The 19,644-nt window shown below is 45.0% G+C and overlaps 1 protein-coding gene across 1 annotated transcript; it reads left to right on the plus strand.

Moving 5' to 3' along the window:
- Nucleotides 1-1,213: 1,213 nt before the first annotated feature.
- LOC307034777 (uncharacterized protein) lies at nt 1,214-13,887 on the plus strand. Its single transcript, XM_079673660.1, has 19 exons — nt 1,214-1,685; nt 2,216-2,291; nt 2,641-2,836; nt 3,019-3,220; nt 3,424-3,515; nt 5,386-5,688; nt 8,930-9,165; nt 9,434-9,714; nt 9,795-9,845; nt 9,935-9,988; nt 10,095-10,168; nt 10,280-10,351; nt 10,609-10,814; nt 10,998-11,094; nt 11,184-11,344; nt 11,506-11,609; nt 11,768-11,912; nt 12,814-12,940; nt 13,247-13,887. The coding sequence occupies exons 1-6, from the start codon at nt 1,608-1,610 to the stop codon at nt 5,606-5,608; spliced, it is 867 nt and encodes a 288-aa protein (XP_079529786.1). The 5' UTR covers nt 1,214-1,607; the 3' UTR covers nt 5,609-5,688; nt 8,930-9,165; nt 9,434-9,714; nt 9,795-9,845; nt 9,935-9,988; nt 10,095-10,168; nt 10,280-10,351; nt 10,609-10,814; nt 10,998-11,094; nt 11,184-11,344; nt 11,506-11,609; nt 11,768-11,912; nt 12,814-12,940; nt 13,247-13,887.
- The last annotated feature ends 5,757 nt before the right edge of the window (nt 13,888-19,644 follow it).

Raw genomic sequence — 19,644 nt, forward strand, 5'->3', positions numbered from 1 at the left:
TCCACCCGGATATGTGTGCAAAATGTCAGGTCATTCGGCGTTACGGTGCGACTTTGTAAATTTATTCCGAAATGGGATTCTGATAGGTGGCGATAGCGAGTACGTTGTAATATTTTAACCCATTGACTCAAGAATGTTGCAATCTTTACCGGTCCTGGCGCCTGTGCAAAATTATACAACTTTCTCAGCATCGTAAAGCCCTCAAAAACAGGAAATATGATTTCTTATAATAATAATAATAATAATAATAATAATACCACGGAGAACAATAGGTTCCTCGCACTTCGTGCTAGGACGCCGTTAGGTCCTAGCGCTCCGTGCTGGGGCCCTAATAATTGAAACTGCGGTCGCACTTGTGCGCGCAGTGATGCGCGAGCCCTCGCGTCCGTGCGCCTGTCGGGGAGGGCAGCCGGTCGTCCCGGCGTCAAGCTGACGCGCGCGAGTCCTCGGAAATGAGTCGTTTGTCATTTCTCTAATTTTCGCGTCCCAGGTCCTCCGGCATCGACCCGGAAACGGATGATGACGTGCCGTCTCGAAGGAAAACAAATTTCTCTAAAGGCTCGTCGAGGATCGATATTCGAGGAGGCTGTCTGGAGGTGCCGTAACCGAGGATACACTGATTTAGAGGAGAGAGGAGTCTATCTGGAGGAGCTATAACCGAGGGTACAACGATGTAGAGGAGAGAGGAAAGAGGAGTCTCTCTGGAGGAGCTATAACCGAGGGATGTATCCTCCGGAGTCGATTTCAGCCAACAGTGATGTTTAAAAGAGGCGCGACGCATGGCTGGACTTATGTCAACGAAGCACAGCTCTGCAAACTGTTCCCGTTGTGATTATAAGTTATTTGAGATGATAAAATATGCATCAGACTTCCTGCCCTTTACCGTTTGTTTACTCACTAATTACATCTCCCCTGGATGTCAGGCTATTTCTTTTTTTAATACAACTGCTTTCATTGTGACGCGATATTTACAGTGAGAACAGCTGCTGAAGTCATTGCAGAAACAGAACAGTGTGTATAATATATATCGCTCAGTAATATATGTAACAGGCAGCCCACATTTCACACTTTATTTGTAGGCTTTAGGAGATATCTACAAATAAACAGTAGGGTTAGGGTTAGGGTTAGGGAGTGTATCGGTGTCTGTTGTAATGAATATGCCCCCAGCAAAGGGCGTTGTTGAACTAACAGTGTGTGTGTGTGTGTGTGCGTGTGCGTGTGCGTGTGTGTGTGTGTGTGTGTGTGTGTGTGTGTGTGTGTGTGTGTGTGTGAGAGAGTTGATTATGGCGGCAAATCTCTGTCATAAATCACGAGGGCATATGAGATCCACGCGAGCACAAGTCAAGCAGCCGCGGACATATATTATTTTCGCGAGCACTAAAACGGCACTCGCGCGAGAGTAATATTGAAGCCTGCAGGGGAGAAACATGCCTTGAGCATGTGCAGCATCTACATGAGCTCTCCTTGGTCTCCTGCGCTCTCGCGAGCAATTCCTGCTCTTCTGCTCGTGAAACTCTGGCCTGCTCTCGCGCGCGGAGAAATGTTAGGAATTGGGCGTACCGTGTCCCAGTAACACCAAATCTAATTGGTTACACCCCTCCTCTTTTATGATTGGCCTTTTTGAAATGAAGAGGGATATCGGAGCGGGAAAGCCCCGCAGAAGAAGAATGGCTGACGACAAGGAGGTACGTACAAAAACCGGTACTTTTAGCTATGCATATAGAAAACAATGGTTTAACATAACTATAATTGTATCTGCTTGATGGGCATTTAAGATATTGACATTGCATTAGTTACAAGCCACGGTATAAGAAGAAAGTGACACAGCTGTCTGCCCGCAATAATAAAAGTTAGCTAAAGTTAACTGTTAGCAGATCTGGATAAACAAGACGACATGTCTTTGCACTGTGATTGTGATAATCAATTTGACTATTTCTTGTTTTTGTCTGTTTTGGATAGATAGATAGATAGATAGATAGATAGATAGATACTTTATTTGTCATTGTAACAAGTACAGCGAAATTACATCGACTCAAAGTCAAAGTGCCAGTGCGCAACAACAAGACAATAATTTAAAAACAGCAAGACAGTATAGACAGTATAGTAAGACATGATCCATTTACACTTGAAGCGTTATTTGTCTAAAGTGTTCATTTATGTGCATTGTCCCTATTGAAATAAATGATTAAATGAAAAATGCTATCTATTTTAACAGATAGAGTTACAAAATGCTGCCAGGCGTGTCGTTGAGTTGCTGAGAAGTGCCTTGGCTGAACCAACTTCTCAAAATCGTAAGTGAAACTAGGGGGAGATCACTTGTCTTCACAGATTCATCTAATGGTCAGTCGTTTACAAAAAATTACAAGTGCAATCTTGGCCGGCGGAAGCACGCCAAGGTGTTTCAGTGACAGTTTTACCAACCTACTGTATATTAAAACCAGAGTGAAAAACTGAATTTCCCCATGGGGGATAATTAAAGGTTCATCTTCTTCTTGTTCTTCTATTTATTTTCAGGGCTTGTGACTATCTGGGTAATGTTTAATTAATGAAGCCTTTATATATTCTAACTACTTTACGTATTTAGTACTCAGTTTATTTAGATTCTAGGGAATCATAGACATCTTTAAATTGTGTTCACAGATGAAGTACAGGTTCAGGGAGAGCAGGTGGAGGTGGGCAACAGACAGCCTACTATACAGGGACAGCAGCAGTCTGCTCTTGGCAACAGGCAGCAGGCTGGGACAAGGCAGCGTCAGGCAGTCCAGGGGCAGAAGCAACAAAGGACCCCTGGCTTTCCTTCTACAGCAGGAAATACAGTGGACCAAAATATGGCCAGGTTTGGATCCATTAGGAAATAAAGATAGTTCTGAACTGAATTGCCATTGTAATAACTTGGCAAATGACTATAATTCAGGGTATTTTTTCATAGAAATTAACGCTCTTCAGATTGTTTAGAATGAATATATTGTATAACAGCTTCTTAAATGCCTCTCTTACACATTGTTTTCAACTCCTCAGGGCTTTCCCCGGCCTATTCAAATCGGGTAAAAGTTATACCCCATCTCCCAAAAGAAGGGCTGTTAGGTCAACCCCAATCCAGTTCTTTCTGCTCAATAAGTGCACAGAAAGAACACCAAAGTCATCGGATGAAATGGTCCTTCTCCAGGCTGGACTTGGCAGGAGGACTCTCAATATCCCCGAAAATGCTGACCACTCCCAGGTAAGATAGAACAAATAATAAGGGAAGGAGTCAAGATAATATAAGAAGCACTTTATTGATCCCAATTTGGGGACATTTTGTATGTATTACTGTAGTTTCCCAATCCACTGAAGTACTACTGGTCAGAAATCAGCTTCAACAGTGGTCACATGTGTGGAGGGTTATAGTTCTAACTGCACACTTGTTTTGCTCTTCCCACATAGATATCATTGTGGCAGCGGGGTGTGGTTTGGGCGCTGGCTGCTGGAGTGAAGGGAGTGGCTCGGCCGGAGGCCAGACAGCTGATCGGAATCAGGTACAAGTCTGGTCACCAAGGTCACCAAGTCTGCCTTCTATCACCTCAGGAACATCTCCCATCTAAGACCATCACTCTCCGATTCCGTGGCCGAGACCCTCATCCATGCATTCGTCTCCTCCCGGTTGGACTACTGCAACGGAGTCCTGTTCGGGGTTCCCAGTAAAGCCCTGGACAGGCTCCAGTATGTGCAGAACTCGGCTGCCAGGGTGCTCACTCACACCAAGCCCTGGCAGCACATCACCCCCACCCTCATCCACCTCTACTGGCTCCCAGTCAAGCACCGTATCACATATAAACTCCTTCTTCTGACCTACAAATGCCTCCATGCCCTCGCCCCCCAATACCTGTCTGACCTTCTCCGCCACCACACTCCATCCCGGAGGCTCCGATCATCTGGACAGGATCTCCTCTCTACCCCCCGCACCAGGTTGCGGACTTTCGGTGACAGAGCTTTCAGTGTAGCATCTCCCACCCTCTGGAACTCTCTCCCCCCCGAAATCCGCAGCGCCCCAACCTTGGACACTTTCAAAAAAGCCCTCAAAACGCACCTTTTCACCAAGGCTTTCCCCACTATATAGTTAGTTTGATAGGTTTATTTTTATTTTTCCGCTACTTGCTTGCCCCCCCCCTCCCTGACCTGTCTGCCTCTTTTCCCTTACTCCCCCCCCCTGCCTGACTTGTGAAGCGACCTTGGGTTTCGTGAAAGGCGCTATATAAATATTATGTATTATTATTATTATTATTATTAGGTAATCAGTGCAGGAAGAAAAGCATGTCGTAACCTGGTTCTGTTCTGTTATGCAGTAGGCGGGATCCTGGAAGCTCGCCAAAGGACCGGTGAAGTTTCCCACCCGGGCAACGTTTGAGACCCGCGCATATTATTGTTTGGAGTTAATAAACGCCTGTGTTTCACCAACCTGCTCTTTCCGTCCTGATTTGAACCCTGTGTGAGCGGAGAGGCTCACAGTGGCACCTGAACAGGGACCTGATGTCGGAAGGAGAAACCCCGCTGGGTCAGGCCCTCCAACGTCTCGCTCACATGCAGGAGACCACCACAGCATTACAGCGACAGCAGAGCGAGGCTCTGCTCGGGATCGCCTCGAGCCAGCGCGAGGACCGGGCTCTCCTACGGGAGCTGCTGCAGCGTCCGGCCGCTCGGGAGGGCGATCCCGCTACCAACCCGGCCCGACCGCCTTCAATTGCCCTCCAGAAATTGACGGCAGAGGATGATCCGGAGGCATACCTGGACATATTTGAGGGCACAGCGGCGGCGTGCGGGTGGCCGGAGGAGGAGTGGGCAGCGCGGCTATTGCCTCTGCTATCCGGGAGTGCGCAGCTAGCCGCCCACAGCCTGCCAGCAGCCTCTCGGCATGTGTACCGGCATCTGAGGAAGGCCATCCTGGACCGGCTTGGCAGCACGCCAGAGGGACATCGCCGCCGGTTCCGGGCCCTCCCCTTCGAGGACGATGACCGGCCCTTCTCCTACGCGTAGCGGCTCCTGGATGCAGCGAGCCGCTGGCTCCAGCCGGGGGTGCGCTCCGCTGAGGAAGTCGTCAGGCAGGTGGCGCTGGAGCAGTTAATCGCCGGCCTGCCATCTTCGACGGCGAATTGGGTCCAGTGCCATCGCCCCGCCAACCTGGAAGCAGCCGTCGTCCTTGCGGAGGACCACCTCTCGCTTCCCCGGCGGAGCATGAAAGAGGAGCCCCGACCACCAGCCGTCTCAGCGGGCAGACCCGTCCCAGCCCCGAGGAGGAGGTTTCCTGGAGCAGCTGCCCTTCCCTCCCCACCATCACACGGCCCCAACCCCGCAGCCCCGACACTTTCCCCCCTAGCTCTACCTTACCCTCCTGTCTTTATCTCTCCCCAGGGTCCGGCCTACGCTTCTGGTCGTCCGGCACCACGGGGGGCTCCTCAGACGTCAGGGCAGGATTGCTGGCGGTGCGGGCAGCCCGGCCACTTCCGACGGGAGTGTCCTCTCATGGAGGTCGGACAGCTGGTTCGGGTTGCAGGACCGCCAGTTGCCGCCCCCGATTTGGAAGGGACGTACCGTATACCGGCATGTATACAGGGGGGTACACACCAGGCTCTGATGGACACGGGCTGTAATCAGACGATGATCCATCAGCACCTGGTTCGGCCTGGGGCATTGATTGAAGCATCGTGGGTGAAGGTGAGGTTTGTGCATGGGGATATTCACCAGTACCCGGAGGTGACGCTGGAAATTTCTTATAAGGGGAAAAAGCATAGAGTCAGGGCTGGAGTTAGCACTCGCCTTACGCACCCTCTGATTTTGGGAACGAATTGGCCGGGGTTTGCTAAGCTAGCGGGGGCTATGGGGGTGCGTTCACGGACGGCAGGGAAATGTGAGTTGTGTGCTGTGTTTAGTGGAGAGTCGGAGGCGGCTGACGACATCGAGGGGGAAACGGACACGGAGGGGGCCGCGGAGGTCCCTCTGGACCCGCTGGTGTTTCCCGTGGAAGATTTCCCCCTCGAACAGTCGAGGGACGAGACCCTTCAGCACGCCGTCGGCCAGGTGGTGAGTATTGATGGCTCCCAGCTACACCCAAACGCAGCACTCACTCACCCACACTTTATGGTGGTTAGGGACAGGTTGTATCGTGTAAGACGTGACACACAGACAGGAGAGATAAATACCCAGTTGTTGGTGCCAAAAAGCCGTCGGGAAATGATTTTTCCAGGCGGCTCATTATAACCCCATGTCAGGTCACCTAGGGTACGACAAATCATTACACCGGATAATGGCCCGATTTTATTGGCCGGGCATTCTCGCAGATGGGAAGCGGTGGTGTGCATCTTGCCGTGAATGTCAGCTGGTTAACCCGCCGGCCATCCCCAGAGCGCCTTTGTGCCCGTTACCATTGATTGAGGTGCCTTTTGAGAGAGTTGGAATGGACCTCATCGGGCCATTAGACCGGAGTGCACGGGGATATCGCTTTGTACTAGTCCTAGTGGATTATGCAACGCGATATCCCGAGGCAGTGCCGCTGCGTAATATCTCTGCAAAGAGTGTCGCGCAGGCACTGTTTCACATTATCTCCCGAGTCGGGATCCCGAAAGAGATCCTGACTGACCAGGGCACACAGTTTATGTCACGCACACTACGCGAGCTGTATGAACTATTGGGCGTCCATTCAATACGGACTAGTGTTTACCATCCGCAGACCGACGGCCTGGTGGAACGGTTTAACAAAACACTAAAGAACATGGTTCGTAAGTTCGTTCACGAAGATAGCCGTAATTGGGATAAATGGCTAGATCCTCTGTTGTTTGCAGTGCGGGAGGTGCCCCAGTCCTCCATGGGATTTTCTCCCTTTGAGCTGTTATTTGGTAGGAAGCCCCGGGGTGTTTTGGACCTAGTTAAGGAAAACTGGGAGGAGGGTCCAAGCACCAGTAAGAACGAAATATAGTACGTTATGGACCTGCGAGCAAAACTCCAATCACTGGGGCAGATATCACGGGAGAATTTGCTCCAGGCTCAGGAACGTCAGCAGCGCCTGTACAACAGAGGGTCGAAACTGAGACAATTTTCACTGGGAGATAAAGTGCTTGTATTACTCCCATCCTCTAACTCTAAACTACTCGCCAAGTGGCAAGGACCCTTCGTGGTCACACGACGAGTGGGGGACGTAGATTATGAGGTGGTGCGTTCTGACAGGGGGGGAGCAACACAGATTTACCACCTTAACCTCCTGAAAGCATGGAGGGAGGGGGCGTCGGTTTCTCTGGCCACCACGGTGATTGAGAGAAATGAGTTGGGACCGGAGGTCATTAAAAGCAACAAAGTAGCCCCGGTCGGTTGTGGCGACAATCTCTCACCGGGCCAGAGAGCAGACGTTGCTTCGTTGCAAAGGCAGTTTGCCGACGTGTTCTCTACGCTGCCAGGGCGCACCTCTCTCATACACCACCGCATAGAAACGCCCCCGGGCGTGGCCATTCGTTCACGGCCCTATTGGCTGCCTGAACACAGGAGGAAAATTGTTCAGGCGGAGCTTCAGGCTATGCTAGAGATGGGAGTGATAGAAGTGTTCACCAGTGACTGGTGTTGCCCCGTCGTGCTGGTACGTAAGTCCGACGGGTCAATCCGGTTCTGTGTGGACTACCGCAGGGTGAACGAGGTGTCCAAATTTGATGCTTATCCAATGCCCCGGGTCGACGAACTCCTGCATCGGCTAGGCACTGCTCGCTTTTACACGACGCTGGATTTAACCAAAGGCTATTGGCAGATTCCCCTTTCTCCAGAGTCTAAGGAAAAAACGGCCTTCTCCACTCCGTATGGTTTATATACCAATTCATCACACTCCCTTTCGGGTTGTTCGGAGCTCCAGCCACCTTCCAGCGGCTCATGGACCGGGTGCTGCATCCCCACTCTGCATATGCTGCTGCTTACTTGGATGATGTCATCATTCACAGTGAGACATGGGAGCAGCATATGCAGCAGGTGGGGGCGGTGCTCGAGTCCCTGAGGCAGGCGGGGCTCACGGCCAACCCGAAGAAGTGTGCGGTTGGACGGAGGGAGGTACGGTATCTGGGGTACCACTTGGGCAGCGGGCAGGTGCGTCCACAGATAGAGAAAACAACCGCCATTTCAGCCTGTCTGGCGCCCAAGATGAAAAAAGAGGTCAGGAGGTTCATGGGGCTGGCCGGCTACTACAGGCGGTTCATCCCGTCCTTTTCGGAGCTGACCAGTCCCCTGACCGACCTGACCCGAAAGGGTGCTTCAGATCCGGTCAAGTGGACAGAGCGGTGTCAGCTGGCGTTTGAGAGGGTTAAAAAAGCCCTCTGTGTTAAGCCGCTTCTGTATTCTCCTGACTTCTCTCTCCCTTTTGTGTTGCAGACCGACGCCTCGAACAGTGGGGTGGGGGCCGTTTTGTCCCAGCACGTAGAGGGGGTCGACCGCCCCGTACTGTACATTAGCCGTAAGCTCGCCCAGAGGGAGGTGAACTACAGTACGGTGGAAAAGGAGTGCCTCGCCATACGGTGGGCGGTCGGCGCCCTGCGGTACTACCTCCTGGGGCGCCCTTTCACCCTCTGGTCGGACCATGCCCCACTCCAGTGGCTCCACCGCATGAAGGATGCCAACGCTCGGATCACTCGGTGGTATCTGGCGTTACAGCCTTTCAACGTCAAGGTGATCCACAGGCCGGGTAACCGGATGGTCGTGGCTGATTTCCTCTCTCGCTCGGCGGAGGGGGGGGGGGAGAGTCAGCTTGTGGCCGGCGGGATCCCGGCCTGAGTCGGGCGGTGGGGGTATGTGGCAGCGGGGTGTGGTTTGGGCGCTGGCTGCTGGAGTGAAGGGAGTGGCTCGGCCGGAGGCCAGACAGCTGATCGGAATCAGGTAATCAGTGCAGGAAGAAAAGCATGTCGTAACCTGGTTCTGTTCTGTTATGCAGTAGGCGGGATCCTGGAAGGTCGCCAAAGGACCGGTGAAGTTTCCCACCCGGGCAACATTTGAGACCCGCGCATATTATTGTTTGGAGTTAATAAACGCCTGTGTTTCACCAACCTGCTCTTTCCGTCCTGATTTGAACCCTGTGTGAGCGGAGAGGCTCACAATCATATATACTTATGGAATCATATTCCAAAATGGTACCATTGGAAGGAGCCTGGATGCTACATAAAGCTGCTGGTAAGATACAATCTCCCTTATTAAATTCAACTTTGGTCTAGTATTTCTGCAGTTAAATCCTATTTATACCCTCTATCTTCTCCTACAATAGCTGCTCTTATAATAGCTCATTAATGCCCTTGATGGTTAGCATATTTACCTACCCTCTTGTTTTTAGCAATCCATGAGAAAGCCTAACACTGCAAGTGTGCATCTTGTTAAAATCAACTGCCTCCCCTAGAACATTCTGTGCATTAAATAACATCAACTTGTTTTTATTCCCACATAGGAGGATCAGGTCAGCGGAAATGAAGTGTTTTGGCACCTGAGGCAGAGGGTTACACGGGGGCCTACCTTGCCAAAGCTTTAGGTGGAAAAGGCTGTCTCTATATAATGCCCATCCAGGACACTTTGGACACCTCCCCCTTGCCCTACTCATCGAAGGAGTTCGAAAATATGCCAAAAGCCAGATGTGCCACGTGTCATCTAAGCATGCCTGTCCAGCTGTTGGCTTTACATGCACAAGAGTGTGAACCAAGCAGCTGTTCTGACCACATGGATCTGGAACCGGTAATGTTATTCCACAAATAACTATGCAGGATCATTATCATCCTGAATCGACAGCTTTTTTAACTGGTTACGATTTTCAGGATCTGGACCCAGATTTAGATGAGTCTCCAGCTACAAGCAATCCTGGGAATGTAAGCTCACTAATATTGTAAGTGTTTGTTTCTAAACAATTTTCATTGTATGTGTCATTAATTGGCAGTCTTTCTACATTTTATTATAGGCTTCTCCAAGTGTGCTCCCGTGTAGGACCTCCTGTTCTAAAATCGATATTAAGGTAAAATCAGGGCATTATTTATCAATTACATTATTGCAGATGATGAAGGTTTCTGCGTCTCAGTAATTCACTTGAATATTTGCTCTGCTTTTCTGTATTTTTAAAGGTGGCCTGTCCATTGTGCTCAGAGTTATTTCCTGAGTATTTGGTTGAAATACATGCCAGCACTTGTAGAGAAAGGTTTTTTTTTCTCCTATTATGCACATTCTTTATATACTTTTTTCTTGCAGTGTTAGATATTGTAAACCATGATTAAGGCATGCCCCATTGAAATATTTTTTCCCTCATCAGTACATTGCAGTCGACACAAATTATCGATTTGGAAGAACATGCCAGTGAAGAACTGACAGGGTGAGAGAAAAGGTAATATGCTTAAAATGTACCTGTAATTGCTTATTTTAAACAAAAATGTCCTGCAGTTATTGTGTTCACTATTTGTGTTAATTGTACTGTTCATCAGTTGCCCTGCATTGTTATTGTTATGCCTTGAATATCATTTAAAAGACGCCACTTTACATCAGTCAGGGGTCGTCAGTTTACTCAATGATACAAAAGGGGTCTCTTAAGGGAAAACGTTTTGAATCCAGTTGTCTAATCAACTTCTAATTGTTTCCTTCAAGTCTTGCTGAAGCCATCGAAACACTTAGTGGACGAGTAGACACAACGACACTCTTTAATGTTAGTGTTACTAGGGAGGACATGTTTGAAAGGGGTTTAGGGCAGTGGAGACGTCTGAAGAGGTCTTCTCCCAAAAAAAAACTCAGAGTGTCTTTCATTGGAGAGTCTGGAATTGACCATGGGGCTCTCAGGAAAGAATTCTTAACAGGTATATGTTTACCTCCTTATAATAAATGAAAATATTCCTCAGTGTGTGGCGGTTCTCTGGTTGCATGCAATTTCTGTGCTTGCACAGGTTAAGGGCTTTGCATGACGCGTGCTGTACTTTAACATATACAGTGGTCTAATTGAGATTATCAATGTATTGATCCACTTTTCCTTTCAATTATAGAAATGATGGCAGGTGTTGAAAGGAAGTTTTTTCAGGGAGGGAGTACAGGGAAAACCCCCAAGTACTCAATTACTGACTACCACAAAGAGCATTTCAAGTATGTAGAATTGTGTTCTGCAATGTCTTTTCGATGTGTATTTCATTTATTAATAATGTCTATGCATTGATTAAACTTTGTTAATGCAGGACAGCTGGAGAGATTATGGCAGTCAGTATAGTACAAGGTGGTCCTCCACCTAACTTTTTCAAAGTGGTGCTATGAATACATATCCACTGGGGAGATTGATAGAGATTCCATTTCCAAGGAAGATGTGACTGATCCAGAGCTCAGCCAGCTTATGGAAGAGGTAATATTTGTCTTCTCCTCAGATACTCCTTCATATAACATGACGTTTATTTTAGTATGGTTGACACACACACCTCTTTGTAGTGTGAATATTTTCTAATTCTTAAAATAAGCTAAGGCTCCCATGACTTACTGTGTGATACTGTTTTTCTAATTGCAAAGGTTGAGATAGCTGAACCTGAAGCTATGTACGACCTTCTGGATCGGATAACAGCATGCGGGTACAGTGGTCCTGCAACGTGGGAGAGGAAGGAAGACATAATAAAGTATGTAGATATGCTAAGTGATTTAACCCATAACAACCCATGTTTAAAACCAATCAATTATTCCTTTACACTCATACTTCATATTGAGTGTGCAGTCACTCTTTCCCTTTTTTATGTATGATTTTATATTATTGCTGTTATCTGTTACTGAATTATAGGGCAATTATCTTGCACTCATCGGTCCGCACTCTACCAATGCTGCAGCAGATATGCTCAGGCATGAAGCTGTATGGCTTGTGTGAGATGATAGTACAACAACCACAGCATTTCAGGGATCTGTTCGTTGCTGGCCTTCATGAAAAGGTCAGTATTATGTCTCTAGCTGATTTTACCACTGAATTTCAAACCTTAACCCTTTAACAGCCAGCGCCACCATTTGGTAGAGCAAATTTTGTGTCTTGATATCCTGTTGACATTTTTTTTTTAAAGTTTAACTACCTGATTCAGCCATCTCTACCATTTGGTTGACATGTTATGCACAAAACAACCTCTAGATGTCACTGTGGTTAGAACAGAAAGCCATTCAGCTTTCCACTGAGAAAGTTGGCATGCTAAAAAATCACTGCTGAAGAAATCACTCTTTTTGGTCAACTTTTGTAAGGTGACCATATCATTTTTGACATATTTTAATGTCAGAGCACTGACTGAACATAATTAGATAACTTGATGCACAAAAAAAGTTTTAACAAACTAAACTAGCAATATAACTTTTTCAGAGTTTCAGAGATGTTTTCCAATACAATATGGTAAATAGATAGATTCATGGTAATATTACTACATCTTATATTACATTATTACTACATCTATACTGGCTTATGAGTCTCAGAGTGAAAGAGTGATAATAATTTATATAGCAGCTTTCATGCATGGCATACAGCCCAAAGTTGCACACAGATGAGCAAGTTAGGCAAACACAGGATATAGACATTTGCTGTTAGGCCAGTGGTTTCCTGTTAGGCCAATTCAGCATCTACAGTAAGATGAGCACGTTTTCTTTTTTTATTATGAAAAACACTTAACATTACTTTTTATATCAATATCAATATTGATACCTTTTTTTGTTTAAATGTGCTATGTGTGTCCCATTTGATAAAAAAATGCAAACAAATAATTTTTCCATAGTTTTTTTTCTTGTTCTGGCAATTAAAGGGTTAAGCTCATCCAACTTTGAGCATACATCATTTTGTTTTTTCCTCTCTACAAGCCGGATGCTGAATTCCTGATGGGAGCCATATCTCCAGTCTTCAGCGAGCTGGGCTCGCTGCGACGCCAGAGGGAATCGAAGATTGTTAACTTTTTACAAGACTTCATCCAACACATTGAAGAAGAAGGTGATACTACTGCCCTGACATTTTATAAACGTATTTGTTATTGAATTTTACCCCCGATTACGACAGGCAACTCAATGACAGCTTTGCATACCCTTTTTATTCATGTTTACATGTCTCAGTTTAAACACAACTTTGCATCATGATGGTTGCGATGAAACAATGATAACTAAAGCAGGACTGGCTAATGAGGTTTTCTTCTTCAAAATATCCACATAAAAAAACAATTTAAAAACAATAGCCATATTTATTGACATTGCTTAGGTGAATATATGCATTTCTTTGTATTCATTTTCAACTTGTTTTTAGAGGAAGAAAAGAGCTTCGTGGTTGAAGAGAGGGGGACCCCTGTGAAGATAACAGAGAGTGATGAAAGAGACTCAAGAGAGACAGAGTCTACAGGTGAGGCGGCAAAAGATGAAGAGGAGATGAAGGAAAAACCCAAGATCACTGTTGGTTGCTTCCTTCAATGGCTTATGGGGCAGGCACACGTCCCCATCACCTCAACAGAGAGAGAGATGTTTAAAATCTTAATTGAGTTCGACCATGATTGCAGCGTGCGCTATGGTACACACACGGTATGCTTTCCCGTAGTGAATGCATGCTCCAACTCCATTACCTTTCCGACAAGGCACCTCGGCTCATATCCAGAGTTCCTGAGCATCATAACACAGGCTGTTATGAGTAGCAGGGAGTTTAGCCACTCATAAGAGTCATAGAATTGATGTGTTCTGGGTTAGGGTTAGACAGTCTTTATTGCACTTTATTTGACATGGTTTTCATTTGTTTTCATTTGTTCAAGATGAGAATACAGTCAAACTTTCAAGTGACATACTGTTCTAGTCAAAATGTTTTGGAAACAAATGGTGAAGTTGGGGAACCATTATAGTTTTGAGCTGTATTTTGTGTCAATTGTTTCAATTTAATGGAATAAAAACCCAGTCACCAGTTGTGCCAAGTAACTTTACTCTTTCATGAAATCGGCATCATGACTTATTTTACTCTTGGTACTTAAGTAACACTTTGAACAAAGGAATTTTACTTTTACCTCATCTGTGTCATTCAAGGGAGCTGTATTTCTTAAGAGCCACATCTTTCAGCTACATACTCACGGCAGAGTAAGTACAGTTCCTTGACCGGAGTGTTTGGGTCAATTTGCTGAAATACTGATTGAAGTTCAGTTGTGTCTTCTGGACTCAAAGGGCAGTCGAATTCGGGGACCACAATCCCTGCATCCTCTTCTTCTCCATCGTGGTCAGCAGCAATTTCCCAGTCAACATCTGGCTCCTAATAACCATAACAGAGGTTTTGAACACTTTGGTGAAATAAATGTCTTATTAACAATGTGGAACAATGACATCAAGTAATAGTTTGTGTTATTTTTGCAGTTAAAATAACACAAACTGAATACAATGCCCAGAAAATGGTCATGCCAAGAGTAGGGAAAGAAAGTAATCTTTTGACAATGTATATTACACAAAGTAAATGGTAAGTAATTACTATCGTGGGATTGCCCACAGTACTGAGTATGTAAGTCGCTTTGGATAAAAGCGTCTAACAAGTGACATGTAATGTAATACTGAAACGAGATCAATACCTCTGGGCTCTCCGGCTGATCAATGTTTGTCTGCATCAGTCCAAGTTGCCATAACTGCTCTGGACATTGGTTCCGTTCAGTGCTGAGTGGATGATGGTTCCAGCCTTCTGTAAAAATCCCCAAGTCCATCTGAAGTCAGGGAAGAATGATGTAGTGCACACAGAAGAGGTCGTCTGTTGATGAGATGTCGAGCAGACCATCCTCTTCGAGGGAAAGTAGTATCGTAGAGTACTTGTTGATGACAATGACTCGTACATCACGCCAAAGACGCTCAATCCTATGGATGAAAATACATGGTTTAGGGAAAACCAGTTCAAGTGATATATTTTCATGCTGGCCTAGCATGGGTTAAGTGCAAGGTGCTTGGTCTACACATCAGATAAGTTCACCTCACTAATTGAGTTACTAAAGATGCTGCAATTTACCTCTGGTTATGAACACTTTTACCAGAGATGAAGCTTCCACGGTCGGTGCAGCGAACCGAAAACATGAATCTCGCGATCTGTACGTTTTCTACTCCTTGGTCTCCTCTGACCCTGAAATGTACACAGTTGACCAAAGGACTGTCAAAGAAAATACTCATCCAAAAGTGTCACAGTATTGATCTAGTTCTCCAAAGAGTGCTTTTTTCTGTGAATTCACCTTAAAGGCACTCCATGTCTTTGTGTTGCCTCTAAGAAGAAGCCATAGGCTATTGACGCACGGTTGTGGGTCGAAGCACCCAAGTACATTACCTGCAGAAAAGCAGAGAATATTTAAGAATAGGGCAATTACACACAATAACTAGGCAACATTCTGTTAAACTGTGTATTATAGGGGGAAAAAAGGCAGTGATTAAAGAATTCCTGTTGCAATAGAAATAAGCAAACAATACTGACATACAGTATACTGACTCATAATACTTGTGCAGCAAAAATAGGCAATGCACAAAATCTCCCTTATGTCTACTTTGACTTTGCTGCTTCCTTTTTAGTCCATACACTTTCTCCATTTGGAACAAATTCCTTAAGCACAGCCAGGACACAGCGTTGGGACCTCTTTTGTGGTTTTAAGTAGCTAGTCGTAAACTCGTACAAAAAATACATGTTTGTTTAATGTGTGTCTACTGAAGTGAAATGCAGTCTTACCTTTCTCGAATACCCGTCCACTCCACCAAATAAGACAATGTTATAACTGGTAAACCAAAGAACAAACTGTTATAGCACTCTGGAATTGAAACACTGATTCTCCAAAACTGGGACATTAAAAAGAGATTATTTCTTAATCACTTAGCGAAATATAAATACCACTACCGTATCAATTTGTGGTTGGTATCCACGTGCGCAAGCGACAGAGGCCCTCGCACTGAATATGTTCTCCTCACAACACAGCCCAGACTAGCCAGTCTGGAGAGGATGCCTATGGAATCCACTCGATGCATTGAGGCAGCCATTCTTGTCCATTGTACACGTAGACCAATGGATAACAACCGTCCTTTGACCATTCGGTATCCAGCAGTGGGCATGTCATTCTTGATGGATATGACCACGTTATCCAACTCCTCATCACTGATGGAGCTATACATTTCTGAAACAGATAAGCCAAACTCTCTCATCCTTCTAAAGACTGTGCTGGAAGAAACACCTAGCAGCTTAGCAATGCAAGGCCCCAACATCTCAACCAACTGCTGCCTCTCAATTTCAAACTTAGGACGTCCTCTTAGACCAATAACTGATCCCACTGCTGTATTTGGGGCTTCTGAATCTAAATATTGCCTAAGTAGTCCAAACAGCTCTTGAAGAGCTTGGATTATTCCTTGCGGTATGTCAACATGTCTCGAAAGTGCTTGCAGGAGGTACAGCTCCTGGCGACATGCAAACTCCAGGAAATCCAGGTCAAGTTGTGCTCGAATGAGTGCAAGCTCAAACTTCGACAGGAGTCTCTCCAGGATCTGCCGTTCCAGAATATGCTGTGAAGAAAAACAAAGTATTAAATAGTATTTAATTATATTTTTAAGAAATGTGGTAAATCTTTATTGAAACAATTATGTCAAATACAGAATAAGGCACATAAACAAACATCATCATAAACATTCCAAAAAATAAGCTGAGGGCATATGAACAGAAAAAAAAGAGGTCATTCAGAAATGAAAGTGCCAAGAAACTTGCAAAATTCTTGGGCTTTTTTACATTTGCATCATTTTATACTTTTCTTGTATAGTATTATTTATTTGAGAAAGGCAATAAAAACTGGGGACATTTTGAAAAAGCGACATTTGTGAATAAAATATTTTGCTAAAGTAATTAAAATTATTAATTCCAAATTCTGTTTTTGAAAGCTACATTTTATATTATCATATGTCAAGACCGAAAAGTTAATTGGTTCTTATCTTTATAATATAATTGTTTGAATACTTTTGAAAAATATGTATAAAAATGTATTATCTAAAAAACAAATATGACCTCAATCATAAGAGCAATGTGTATACAGTGTTTCGTGAATATCAGAAAAACTATATGCGAGTTGTTTGGAGTCATTTGCGACATGTAAATCATCAAAAATGGTGTATTCGCTGTTAGCTTACGACCTCCACGATTGAGCTATCAAAAATGTTCTTCTCAATTTAGCATCATATTGAATAGGGGCAGAAGGTGTCCTTGATTGAAATGTTTCCGATCATTCCCCTAGGAGGAGTTGGCAAGAATGTGCTTAAAATGCATGAAAAACGAACATCTTTGAAAATGGCCGACTTTGTCAGGGGCGGGGCTTATAAAAGCCAATTTGAAATATGTCCGCAATCATAAGATAAATGTGTATACAGCGTTTCGTGAATATTGGAAAAACTATACGAGAGTAGTTTGGAGTAATTTGGAGTAGTTTGTGACATGTAAATCGTCAAAAATTGAAAGTTCTCCGTTCGCTTACGAAGTCCTCGTTTGATCGATCAACTATTCCTTGGCAATTTAGCATCACATTGGATCTGGGTTGAACTTGTCCTGCATTGGAATTTTTCCGATCATTCCCCTAGGAGGAGTTTGCAAGAATGTGCTTAAAATGGCTGAAAAACGCACATTTTTCAAAATGGCCGGCTTTCTGGGGGGCGGGGCTAATGGAAGGCAATTCGAAATATGTGTGCAATCATAATAGAAATATGTATACAGCGTTTCGTGAATATCGGAATAACTATATCCGAGTAGTTTGGAGTAATTTGCAACATGTAAATCGTCAAAAATTGTGTATTCGCTGTTAGCTTACGACCTCCACGATTGAGCTATCAAAAATGTTCTTCTCAATTTAGCATCACATTGGATAGGGGCTGAAGGTATCGTGCACTGGAATTTTTCCGATCATTCCCCTAGGAGGAGTTAGCAAGAATGTGCTTAAAATGCATGAAAACCGCACATTTTTCAAAATGGCCGACTTCCTGAGGGGCGGAGCTAATGGAATCTGTTTAAAAATATCTCCGCAATTCCATGAGGAATGTCTATGCCAAGATTCGTGAAGTTCTGAGAAACTATATGTGACTACCACACAATAGGGGGCGCTAGCGAGCAGTTTTTTTGAAAAATTACGTTGTTTTTTTTACATTCTCGAAAAAGGTCTTGGGCTCTGACGTGTGTCCCAAGTTTTGCGTCCGAAGCTCATTTTATGCTATCGCAATTTTAAAAAATTGTATAGGCCACACCCACATTCTGAATTTGTTGCGGCACTTTAAATCTGAGTTCATAGTCACCCCGAGAGTATGTGTAAAAAAAAGAAAAAAAGTTTAGTCCATCCGCTCTTGAGTTATAAATTGGTGGCGCCCTCTATAGTCCAAAATGAAAATGCTTTGGTGTGCCTATTCCCCAACACAGATTAAACCTATTTACCAAAATCTATGATGTTTGGATACATGGTTGATGAGTTATGAGCATTTCTTTCTAAGTCCCGCCTTTTTGCGAGTACGTTTTGATTGACGGTGACAATATTTATCATCCTAACATGCTCATTTTCTACACTAATGTGTCTGACCCTCCATTGATGCTGTATACGAAGTTTGGTGTAGAAAAACTGAAAATTGAAATGTAAGTGAATATTTAACTGTTTTGAACATTATGCTAATTTAAATTAAAAAAAATGTAGGCGGAGCTTAGGGTTCCAAGAGGATTATTTGTAGAGCAGGTCCACCCGGATATGTTTGCAAAATGTCAGGTCATTCGGAGTTACGGTGCGACTTTGTAAATTTATTCCGAAATGGGATTTTGATAGGTGGCGCTAGCAAGCACGTTGGAATATTTTAACCCATTGACTCCAGAATTTTGCAATTTGTACCGGTCCTGGCGCCCGTGCAAAATTATACAACTTTCTCAGCATCCTAAAGCCCTCAAAAACAGGAAATATGATTCCTTATAATAATAATAATAATAATAATAATAATACCACGGAGAACAATATGATCCTCGCACTTCGTGCTAGGACGCCGTTGGGTCCTAGCGCTCCGTGCTCGGGCCCTAATAATTAAAACTGCGGTCGCACTTGTGCGCACAGTGATGAGCGGGCCCTCGCGTCCGTGCGCCTGTCGGGGAGGGCAGCCGATCGTCCCGGCGTCAAGCAGATGCGCGCGAGTCCTCGGAAATGAGTCGTTTGTCATTTCTCGAGGAGGCTGTCTGGAGGTGCCGTAACCGAGGACACACTGATTTAGAGGAGAAAGGAGTCTCTCTGGAGGAGCTATAACCGAGGGTACAACGATGTAGAGGAGAGAGGAAAGAGGAGTCTCTCTGGAGGAGCTATAACCGAGGGATCTATCCTCCGGAGTCGATTTCAGCCAACAGTGATGTTTAAAAGAGGCGTGACGCATGGCTGGACTTATGTCAACGAAGCACAGCTCTGCAAACTGTTCCCATTGTGATTATAAGTTATTTGAGATGATAAAATATGCATCAGACTTCCTGCCCTTTACCGTTTGTTTACTCACTAATTACATCTCCCCTGGATGTCAGGCTATTTCTTTTTTTAATACAACTGCTTTCATTGTGACGCGATATTTACAGTGAGAACAGCAGCTGAGGTCAGTGCAGAAACAGAACAGTGTGTATAATATATATCGCTCAATAATATATGTAACAGGCAGCCCACATTTCACACTTTATTT

Source organism: Notothenia rossii, assembly GCF_949606895.1.
Source record: "Notothenia rossii genome assembly, chromosome: 4".
Lineage (NCBI taxonomy): Eukaryota > Metazoa > Chordata > Actinopteri > Perciformes > Nototheniidae > Notothenia > Notothenia rossii.

Coding starts and splice junctions, on each gene's coding strand:
- LOC307034777 (XM_079673660.1), top strand. CDS start 1,608: ATGATTGGCCTTTTTGAAATGAAGAGGGATATCGGAGCGGGAAAGCCC. Junction 1,686..2,215: donor GAATGGCTGACGACAAGGAG/GTACGTACAAAA, acceptor CTATTTTAACAG/ATAGAGTTACAAAATGCTGC. Junction 2,837..3,018: donor GTGGACCAAAATATGGCCAG/GTTTGGATCCAT, acceptor TCAACTCCTCAG/GGCTTTCCCCGGCCTATTCA.